Source organism: Pituophis catenifer, unplaced genomic scaffold, assembly GCF_029215685.1.
Source record: "Pituophis catenifer annectens isolate HBS135680 unplaced genomic scaffold, rPitCat1.0.hap2 SCAF_12, whole genome shotgun sequence".
NCBI lineage: Eukaryota > Metazoa > Chordata > Lepidosauria > Squamata > Colubridae > Pituophis > Pituophis catenifer.
In genome coordinates, this window is record NW_027256892.1 from 22895153 (window position 1) to 22906869 (window position 11717).

General features: G+C 46.8%; 1 protein-coding gene across 1 annotated transcript in view; it reads right to left on the reverse strand.

Annotated features, from left to right (window-relative positions):
- The window catches only part of UBASH3B (ubiquitin associated and SH3 domain containing B), a 69435-nt gene extending 66167 nt beyond the window's left edge, over positions 1–3268 (reverse strand). The window contains exon 1 of the mRNA XM_070952379.1: positions 3141–3268. Coding sequence (XP_070808480.1) covers positions 3141–3268 — 128 coding nt within the window. The remainder of the gene's footprint in view (positions 1–3140) is intronic.
- Positions 3269–11717: the final 8449 nt, after the last annotated feature.

The following is an 11717-nucleotide window of genomic DNA, read 5'->3' on the forward strand; positions in this document are numbered from 1 at the left end:
AAATAAATAAATAAATAAATAAATAAATAAATAAATGGAAATGAATCAAGGAGAGAAGCAACTTAGAACTAAGGAGAAATTTCCTGACAGTCAGAACAATTAACCAGTGGAACAACTTGCCACCAGAAGTTGTGAATGCTCCAACACTGGAAGTTTTTAAGAAGATGTTGGATAACCATTTGTCTGAAAGTGGTGTAGGGTTTCCTGCCTGGACAGGGGGTTGGACTAGAAGACCTCCAAGGTCCCTTCCGATTCTATTATTCTGATAAAGAGAAGGAGTAGAAAGGATACGATAGCAGGGTTCCGATATCTCAGGGGCTGCCCCAAAGAAGAGGGAGTCAAGCTATTCTCCAAAACATCTGAAGGCAGGACAAGAAGCAATGGGTGGAAACGAATCAAGGAGAGAACCAACCTGGAACTAAGGAGAAATTTCCTGAGACTGAGAACAATTAACCAGTGGAACAACTTGCCTCCAAAAATTGTGGGTGCTCCAACAGTGGAGGATTTAAAGAAAAGATTGGACAGCCATTTGTCTAAAATGGTAGAGGGTCTCCAGCTTGAGCAGAGGGTTAGACTAGAAGACCTCCAAGGTCCCTTCCAAGTATGTTGTTCTGCTTCTTGTGCCTTTTGAGTTGGTGGGATCTAGCCATCACCACCCTTGTCCCAACAATTATCACAGACTGGCATGGCGGCCAAGAGGAATGTCTTCCTTAACCTCTGAATTAGCTGGAAAATAACTGTCCCTGTAACAGTATATTGTGGGTTCAGTCACAGCTACAGGCAAGCAATGCTGGTTGCAGAAAAAAAACTGGAATCTTTAAAACTCTTGCTGTGGGCCCAGAACCACTAATGAGTTTTGCAGAACAAGGAACATGAAACTCAATTAATCTCTCGATGGGAAGAAGTGGATTATGTTCATTATTTGATGGGGGGTGGGAGGAAATATTAATCTCAGAGGGAGAGGGGCGGTTAGAAAATACAAAATAGAAAATACAAAAGAGCCTTGGTAATACAGTGGTCTAAAGCACCCTGTTATTAAGACCAGCTGCCTCCAATTACTGCAAGTTCAAATCTCCCCAGGCTCAAGGTTGACTCAGCCTTCCATCCTTTCTAAGGTAGGTAAATTGAGGACCCAGTTTGTGGGGGCAATAAGCTGACTTTGTATAAATATACAAATGGATGAAGGCTATTGCTTAGAGCAGTGTTTCCCAAACTTGACCTTTGAAGATGTATGGACTTCAACTCCCAGAATTCCTCAACCAGGCATACTGGTTGGGGAATTCTGGGAATTGAAGTCCATGCATCTTAAAATAGCCAAGTTTGGGAAACACTGGCTTAGCGCATTGTAAGCCGTCCTGAGTCTCCGGAGAAGGGCAGCATATAAATCAAATTTTTAAAAAAATGTAAATAAATAAAATTTGCTTGCAAAGGCTGGGGGTCCCTTCTTTAAATATTCTGTTTTTTTTCCCTTATTTCTAGTTTTACTTTTTCTATTATTATTATTATTATTATTATTATTATTATTATTATTATTATTATTATTATTTTTGCACTTCGGGTTTCTTTTCTCTCTTTCTCTGCTTTCTTTCTTCCTGCGCTTTGGATTCCGTTTCTTTCTGCTTCCTTTTTCATTTGGTTTTGTGTCGTTTCGGAGCATGGTTCAAACCCTTAACGAAAAGCATTTTGAACAAAACCCCAAGTGACACCCTTCACATGTCACCACAATCCAACGGTAACCGAAACGGAGAGGATGACCTTGTTTTGGACGGTATCGCTTTCAGTTCTACCATCTGCATTGGTCAACCAAGGTGTTTTTTTTTTTTTAAAAAAAAGTATGCTCCCGGGCCTTGAATGGCACCTGGCCCAGGTGCCATTAATGGGTGATGTTTGCCGGATAAAAAGTTAATGATGCCAAAGGTTAGCATTTAAATTCTTCTGAAAGATATTTTAAAACGGCCGAACCGGTTTTTCCCCTTACAATTGACACTTTCCCTTGACATTTGACTGGCTAATATCATCCCTGGGCTGACCTACCTGGCTAGAGAGAAGGAGAGGAAAAGGCCTGTAGGAAAAAACCAGCCTTGCCAAGCCAAAAATCTCCATCAAGGCCAGGGAGCCTGAAATGTTGTGGAAGCCAGTTTTCCAAACCCTGCCGGCCTTCGGATGTGCCAGGACTACGTTTCCCAGCATTCCTCCCAGCCACCCTGACTGCTTGGGCAGGTTGGGAAGTCGAGTTCCAAAACACACACACACACGCAGCTGGAGGGCACAGGCTGGAAAAACTGGCGTAGAAGCGATGCCCAGCGAAGGGGAGGAGAGGAACCGACTCCCCGCTGGAGAAAACATCGGTGCCATCCTCTCCTCGCAAGGGAGACCCAGCCAAGTCCTCCAAAGTGAAGGCGACCGACCCTGCCAGGGGTGCCAGGCAAGCTCTCACCTGTCTGGGAACCAAGGATGCTCTGACATCCTGGACCACAACAACTTCCATCACTCCCAGCCTCGGGGGACGGGGGGAGGGGAGGGGAGGGGACCAATCCAGGTTCGATTCCAGATGCAGACTCAGTCCTGGCTTATTACGGGCCGCTCGGAGCTGCGGCGGAGGCGCAAAAGGAGACAAGGACCCGAAACGAAAAGCCAAGATGACAAACCGGCGGAGCGCGCTGGCCTCTCTCGACCACCCCGAAAGCAGCTTGGCTTGACCGTTTGCTGGGCTGGGCGAGGCGTCGCTTTTGGCCTCTGCGCTTGCGGTGCAACAAGAGCGCAGTCCAACCCATCTCCAAGCCAAGCGCGGCTCCCTTGGAGAAGACAAAAAAACAAAAAAACAGCCCGGCCGGCCAAAGGATGCTCAACCCCCTCATCGCCTGAGTCTGGAGAAGCAGCTTCCCTTTGCCCCACGCTGTCCGACATACAAGGCTGGAAGAGAGAGCATCGCTTGGGTTGGAGAGAACCCCAAGATCCCCGCGCCGATGCGCGCGTTTTGCTTTTTGGCACGCGCGCTAGCCAACCCAGCTCCCAGAGGGGCAAAGCAAACCTGCGGACCCCTCCCTTTCCCCCCCCCTCCCAGCTCTCCCCCACCCCAAAAAGCAGATCCCTCCCACCCCCCTTCCTTCCTCCCCCGCCTTATCCCGGGCCTAACTCACGCTCGAGCTTTGGGGAAGCCCATGGAAAGCAGGATCTCCAGCGATGAGCCGCGCTTGATAGTCCCCGCTCGGCTCTGCCGGCTCCTCCACGGGGCCACTTGGCTGTACAAGTCCTCCTTGGCAGCCATGGCGAGCGGGTGGGGCGGTGGTAGGAGTGGGGAGGGCTGCCCGGCTAGGCGTTCACCCGACCATCACGCCCCCAGCCCACCCCACTCCCCAAAAGAGCCGGGCCAAAAAGCAACGAGGGTCCTCTCCTTGGTTTCACTGGCAGCTTTTGGCTTGCGCTCTGCAGAACTGGTTGGCTTTCTCTCTTTTCTTTTTTTTTGGCTGGGTGGAGGATGCCAGGCCAGAGGATTGCGCAGCTACTGTTGCAGAGGCAGCTTCCTGGGTAGATGGCGAAGGGAGCTGCCTTTCCCCCCCCCCCCACCCGGCCTTCCTCCTCTTCCTCTTCCTCCTCCTCCTCTTGGCTCTGCCTCCGCCAAGGTGGTGCCGGCAGCTGCTGACGCCCAGCAGTCCTCGCCTCTTCCCCTCCCTCTCCTCCCTCGCCCCGCCTGGATGCTCAGGTCCCGAGCCGACCAATCCACGCGCGTCCTCCTCCTCCTCCTCCTCCCTTCCTCCTCCTCCTCCTCGGGGAGCTCCCTCGTTCTTTGTTCCCCCGCCTTCCCCCCCCTCCCCGTTTGGCCACCGGGAATTTCTGAATGGATCAAAGGCGGGCGCGTCAAAGCCCGACTCAGCTACTCCATTTCCGCCCTGCTTTTCCCCCACCCCCCCTCCTCACTCTTTGGCTTCCCTCTGCACCCATTTCTCTCCCACCCACCCACCCGCAATATTTCAAAAGAGGCAAAACTCAAGACCACAAGGAGTCTTGCAAGGATCTGGTGGGGGAATCGCCTTTGAGGATCCTTGGATTCCCGCAGGCTGCATTTGGATGACCCGAGAGTTAAAAAAAAAAAAAAAAATCAAGTTTGGGATTTGTGCCAGGAGGAGAGAATATTTATAGCTCAAGCTTGAACTGTGTGGTCTTGGGAGGTTCTCTGAGCTGGCTGGATTTCTGGCAGATGTTTGGTGACCCACCAAGATGATGTTAACCGAGTTGGGTATTGGAACAGGGATGAAATCCAGCAGGTTCTGACAGGTTCTGGAGAACCGGTAGCGGAAATTTTGAGAAATTTTGAGGAGTTTGAAGAGCCTTGGTAGTACAGTGGTTTAGAGCACCCTGTCATTAACACAGCTGCCTGCAATTACTGCAGGTTCGAACCTTACCAGGCTCAAGGTTGACTCAGCCTTCCATCCTTTTCTAAGGTAGGTGAAATGAGGACCCAGTTTGTGGGGGCAATAAGCTGACTTTGTATAAATATACAAAAGTATGAAAGCTATTGCTTAATGCATTGTAAGCTGCCCTGAGTCTCCGGAGAAGGGCGGCATATAAATCAAATTAAAAAAAAAACAAAAACGGCAAATACCACCTCTAGCTGGCCCCAGAGTGGAGTGGGAATGGAGATTTTGCAGTATCCTTCCCCGGGAGTGGGGTGGGAATGGAGATTTTGCAGTATCCTTCCCCTGGAGTGGGGTGGGAATGGAGAACTTTTTTTTTTTTAATTTGATTTATATGCCGCCCTTTTCCGGAGACTCAGGGTGGCTTACAATGCGTTAAGCAATAGCCTTCATCCTTTTGTATATTTATACAAAGTCAGTTTATTGCCCCCACAAACTGGGTCCTCATTTAACCTACTTTAGAAAGGGTGGAAGGCTGAGTCAACCTTTTTTTTCTTTTTTAAATTTGATTTATATGCCGCCCTTCTCCGGAGACTCAGGGCGGCTTACAATGCGTTAAGCAATAGCCTTCCTACTTTTGTGTATTTATACAAAGTCAGCTTATTGCCCCCACTACTGGGTCCTCATTTAACCTACCTTAGAAAGGACGGAAGGCTGAGTCAACCTTGAGCCTGGTGAGATTCAAACCTGCAGTAATTGCAGGCAGCTGGTCTTAATAACAGGGTGCTTTAGACCCCTGTACTACCAAGGCAGTATCCTTCCCCTGGACTGGGGTGGGAATGGAGAGTTTGCAGTATCCTTCCCCAGCCACGCCCACCAAGCCATGCCCACCAAGCCACATCCACAGAACCGGTAGTAAAAAAAAAATTTGGATTTCACCACTGTATTGGTACCTCTGCAAGAAAACCAGCCAGCTCAGAAAGCCCCATAGATTCCCATTGGATTTGTTCCTAGACTTCAACACCCCTGTCTATCCCACCCCGCTTTGCCCCACATGCTTCTCCAAACAAGGGGGAAAAGTATCAGACACACGACACGGAAAGCTGTGAATTTAAGAGAGAGATTCTTGGAATGAAATTTGATCTGTGTTGACTGAATCTGTGCAGCTTTTTTTTTTTTTTTTTTTTTGGCACTGCTATGCTGCCGAGCAGGTTTTTCCTTGCCTTTTTTTCCCCCCTCTGGTTTGTTCCTGTACCCAGTTTGCTTTACAATGCTAGAATTCCCAAGTGGTCCCATCCAAACACCGTCTAAAATTGTGTCCTCTTGAATCCTGCTTCCCCTCCGCCCGCCATGGTGATTAAAAGTTAACCAATCTCAGTTGAGCCCAGCAGACTTGAGTTGAACCCAACCCACATGGGCTGATGGTGCCCTTCAAATCCAAGGAGTTTGGGACTAACCTCGGTCCAGTTAGCTCTGCATAAGAGGGCCTTGCAAACCACAGCTAAGCAAGCTACGATCGCTCAACCTGTCAAGCCAGGCCAAGGATAATTTTCTCAATGGAGGAGGCCAAGGCAGTGGTGAAATCCAATTTTTTTTTACTACTGATTCTGTGGGTGTGGCTTGGTGGGGCGTGGCAGGGGAAGGATACTGCAAAATCCCCATTTCCCCCCTCCCCGCCACTCTTGGGGGAAGGATGTTACAAAATCTCCATTCCCACCCCACTCTGGGGGAAGGATACTGCAAACTCTCCATTCCCAGCAGGAAATCTCTTTAACTCCATCCGGGTCCATTTTGAATATTCTTCACGCTTTCCTCTTTTTTCTTCCTCCTCATCTTTTCTTTCCCATCAGTGATTTTCCCACCCCCTAGACCAGGGGTCGGCAACTTTAGACACTCAAAAAGCCACAAAAGCCCTAACCGGAAGCCCCCCATTCAATTCTGGAGCCGACCGGAAGTCCGGTTCCCTCACCATAGAGTCTCCTCCTAGCATGGCATCCTTTTTCCTCTGCTGACCGGAAGTCCAGTTCTCCCACCATAGAGTCTCCTCCTAGCATAGCATCCTTTTTCCTTTCCCTGTCCTAACTGAAAGCCCTATCAATTGTGGAGCCGACTGGTGACAGGGAGCCGCAGCAGAGGGATGAAAGAGCTGCAAGCGGCTCCAGAGCCACGGGTTGCCGACTCCTGCCCTAGACTCATTCTGCTGCCCCAGGCATTTCTTTTCGGCTAAGGACCGCCTGCTCTATTTCTCCCTTCTTCAGAGCAGCACCTCTGGAGATCAGTTCAGCCTGGTCTCTCAGGTGTCCATGGTGTTAACATTCAAACATCATCATCGTCACTATAATCATATATATATATATATATATATATATATATATATATATATATATATATATATATATATAAATTTTCTTACTTCTTCGTAGGGTTTATGTGTGTTTTTCTTCTAGCCAGGTTTTCCCTACGTAGCCAAGGTACAAAAAAAAAAAAAAAAACCTTGGCTACGTAGGGAAAACCTGGCTAGAAGAAAAACATATATATATTGCTCCTAGAAGCACGAAGCCGAAAACACCAGCCTGAAGATGACGAATGAGACTTCGTCGAAACGTCGCCAAGACACTTCCAATTTTACACGGGAGAAAACCCGAATAACCAAAGACCTACATACAAACACCCGCGAAAACCTCAGAAAACACACACACACACACACACACACACACACACACACACACACATTTGCTTTCTTTTCTTATCGTAGTTTTTTGTATGTATTTTTTTCTTCAACCGGGTATTTTCCTACGTAAACCAAGTTTCTCAAATTGCAGCCATAGCTCAGTGAAATCACATCCACTATCCTAGGCTTCTTCAGACAGCAAGCATGCATTTTGTTGCCTATTGGGAGACTAATATAGATCTATTTCGGACTGATTGGTCCTCATCAGTTAGCCACACCCTTACCATATGTTCCCTCCCCGTAGAAGCTAAGTATTTGCTTTCTTTTCTTTTCTTCTCTTCTTGCTGTCTGAAGAAGCCTAGGATAGTGGATGTGATTTCACTGAGCTATGGCTGCAATTTGAGAAACTTGGTTTACGTAGGAAAATACCCAGTTGAAGAAAAATACATACATACATACATACATACATACATACATACATATATACATACATACATATATACATACATACATACATGAACAAATATACGGTAATATATAAACAAATATACAATAATATCCATCATCTTTACAACATATACTATCTTCCATCAAAGTGTCAATTATATAACCATCAAACTAATAGTGCACCTCTTTTTCTTTCTTGTGTAGACCATATTTCATCCCATTCCACTCCTCTAACCTCAATATCTGTCATTTAACCATTTATAAAATAATTTCTCTGGTTGTAAAATAATCCGAATCTTCTTTTCCTTTCATTTTTAGGGTTAACCTGTTGGATGGATCCATCCTGAAGAGATCCGATCACCTCTCTGCAGCTTTGCAGGGTTCCGTCACTGGAGACTGGACAACCCTTCTAAAAGACACTGAGCTTTTTTGATCAGAAAGGTTGGCAGTTCGGCGGTTCAAATCCCTAGTATAGGTCTCCTGCGTGAGCAGGGGGAGGTTGGATTAGATGACCTCCAAGGTCCCTTCCAGCTCTGTTACTGTTAAACATCCAGCTCTTCTTTCTCAGCTGATAATTTTTCTGAGATGAAGGAATAGAACAGGGGTCTCCAACCTTGGCAACTTTAAGCCTGGCGGACTTCAACTCCCAGAATTCAACACCCTGCAAAGCTGGCTTGGGGAATTCTGGGAGTTGAAGTCCGCCAGGCTTAAAGTTGCCAAGGTTGGAGACCCCTGGAATAGAATGTTAAATATCTGCTTTCTCCAAAGGTCCTGGAGCTCCCTCTGGTGGCAGATTGAAGCACTTTCCAGGCCTTTTCCTGAAAGTTGTGCTAATGTGCAAGTCATCCAGCCGCTTTCCAACGTATCACAATTGCCATTATTGCACGAGCAATGGTGGGATTCAGCCGGTTCGCACCACTTCGGGACAACCGGTTGTTAACTTTCTGAGCAGTTTGGCAAACTGGTTGTTGGAAGAAATCATTAGGGCAGAGAACCGGTTGTTAAATTACTTGAATCCTACCACTGAGCATGACCCATCCACCGGTACTTCTGTCCGTCCGTCCGTCCGTCTGTCCATCTGCTGCAGTTCTAATTCTGCAGTTTATTATAAAAAGGAACCAATGAAAAACATTACAAAATTTCCAGTATCTTGATAATGTGGTAATGTTGGAATTAGCCAGACCGGTGGCCCTAAGAATGGGTGAGCGGCTGTGGGAATATTTTATTTTATTTTAGTTTATTGACATCACCGCCAGTTTAATTGAGGATATTTTGCATGTCTAAAGATATACACCAGTTGAAACATAATTAACATTCAAAATGCACTGAATTTTCAGTGCGTGCACTCTCTCTCCCTCTCTCCCCTCTCCCTCCCTCTCTCCCTCCTTCCATCTCTCTCCCTCTCTCTTCCTCCCTCCCTCTCCCTCCCTCTCCCTCCCTTCCCCTCTCCCCCTCCCTCTCTTCCCTCCATCTCTCTCCCTCCCTCCCTGTCTCTCTCCCTCTCTCCCTCTCTCCCTCCCTCTCTCTGTCTTTCTCCCTCTTTCCTTCCCTCTCCCTCTCCCTCCCTCTCCCTAGTCTCTGCAATTTGGGGGGGGGGTGGTGGCAAGATTTTCAGAAGTGGTTTGCCACTGCCTTCTCCCTAGAGCTGGGAGAAAGTGACTGGCCCAAGATCATCCAGTTAGCTTTCTACTTAAAAGTGTGAGTCATCTTTAAAAAAAAAAGGTTATGGAAATGCAAATCAAGACCAAAATATATCATCATCTTCATCAGCCATTCAGTCATGCCTGGCCCTGGGCCACTCTATGAATCAGCATTCTCCATGGCTCTCTTTCTCGCACCGCCTCCATCTGCCATAGTTCTTCTGGTATATATCAGGGGTGAAATCCTACCGGTTCACCCTGGTTCAGGCAAAACAATATTAAGAAAAAGCTACCGGTTCTCCCGAACCGGGGCGAACCAGTAGCATTTCACCCCTGATATATACCAGGAGGACTGTGGCAGATGGAGGCGATGCGAGAAAGAGGGGCAAACCGTTTTTTCCAATGATCAGCTGTGCCACACGGTTTATATTCGCTAGAAAGGAAATCCTACTTTCTAGCAAAGCTAAATTGCATGGACAGCTGTTCCCCTCTCCTTGCTGTTCTACTTACCAAGGGAAGTCTTCTTTTTCCACACAAAGCATGTGTTTGGCGTCTGCTGTGCATGCATGTGCAGTGTGCTTTTGGCCACATATACATATAAACTGTTTTTCTATCGAGGCACCTGGTCTGCCCCAGCATGTGGGAGAGAGCATACTGCATCCCTTTTGCCTTTCAGCTCCAATCCAGGAGCCCTCAAGCAGTCGCATTCACGACAAACCATTTTATACCAAATTTATATTTCGCTGATAAAGAAATAAAAGGAGACTAGTATAGATCTATTTCAAGCTATTTAGCTCTCATCAGCTAGCCATACCCTTACTGGGATTCGAACTTGGGCTGCCTGCATGTTAGGCAGTTGTATTAACCTCTGAGCCACAAGTTCTCCTCCCTTCATCAGCTTGAGCCAGGGGAGAGATTAAGTGTTTTTCAATCAAGAAATAAAGGGAGACTAATATAGATCTATTTCAAGCTATTTAGTTCTCATCAGCTAGCCAAGTAAGGGTATGGATAGCTGATGAGAGCTAAATAGATTTTCATGGGTACAGGTATGCAAGCCTTGGCGTATTCGGGTCTTTTCCTGTGTAAGATTGAGAGTATCTTGGCGACGTTTCGATGAGGTCCCACTCGTCATCTTCAGGCTGGTGTCTTCGGCTTCATGCCTGTGCGAGCATCTCCGATCATGCTTTGCTCGCTCAGGCACGAAGCCGAAGACACCAGCCTGAAGATGACGAATGAGACTTTGTCGAAACGTTGCCAACACACCTCCAATTTTACGCGGTAGAAAACCCGAATAACCAAAGACCTACAAACAAACACCCGCGAAAACCTCAGAAAATATATATATATATATACACCTTCATGACAATAACATTGGAACTTCCAACAAACCAGATTTAATGACAAACAGTTCAAACAGAAATGGCCCTCTTTGTGAGGAAGAGCTAAAGAACCAGGGTACAAGCTGACATGAACATATGCGCACAAATGAGAATTCAGAATTTTCCCTGGCAAACAGATCAGGACAGAAGGACTTCGGGGGAACCTCTATCTTCATCCGTCTTCAAAAAGCAGATCCTGCAACGGTCCCCTTTGACACATCTCTGCCGTATCTGAAGGCTTTGACCCCGTGGTGCGTTTGGAGCTGAACCAGCTCAATTTGAAAACCGCCAGAAATGACAAAGAGAAAAAAGAGGCATCCGGCTCTCCCCGGGCCTGCATTAATTACTGGTATCCATGGTGATGGAAGAATTCTTGGAGCCTGGCTCTCAGACCATCAACACGGAAAACATAAGGCCAGCGTGATAAAAGAGCTATTGTGAACATCAACTTCTTGTACCCCCAGTGAAAAAGAAACATGGTGTTTTCGGTCACTGCCCGGAGTGCCAACCTCTGATGGAATGAGGGCTGTACAGTCGCTTCCCCGGGGGAGTTCATGAATAGGCCTCGTGTTTGGACAATGACATAACTCCTTGCGGGCTGGCTCTGAACTTCGATGCCTTTTCAAAAGCTCCTTGCAAAGGATTCCTGCGTTTCTTACCTCCGTTCGTGGCAAGAGTTAGCAGCGTAAAACGAGGAGGTGACACGGGCGCTTTGCTTCTCTTTAGTTTATTTATTTATTTTTAAATTGATTTTCTATTAAATACATTTCTTTAGTGCTTAATAAACATCGCGCTGTCTGGGTATTTAATTTGCTTAGCAATATGAATTTGCGTTCTTACTCTCCGCCCCTTTTTTTCCCAACCATTGGTAAAATAGATTCCATGTTGGATCATATTTTACATCTTCTTTCTGCTAACTTTCAGTGCCAGTCTATTCATTTCTGCACAATCTAAGATCTTCCTGACTACCGTATTTTTTCGGACTATAAGACACACTTTTTTGTCTCCCAAAAGGGGCTGAAAATGTCTGTGCGTCTTATAGAATGAATAGTGCTGAAGCCCCGCTCACCTACCAGCCATTTTTTTTGGCCTCCGCATGCCCTGTTTTTGGGCCTTTTTCAGGCCTTTTTTCGGCCCATTTTCAAGGCTTTTTTCAGCCCGTTTTTGAGGCCTTTTTTGGTCCATTTTTGAGGCTTTTTCTGGCCTGCTTTCAAGGCTTTTTTTG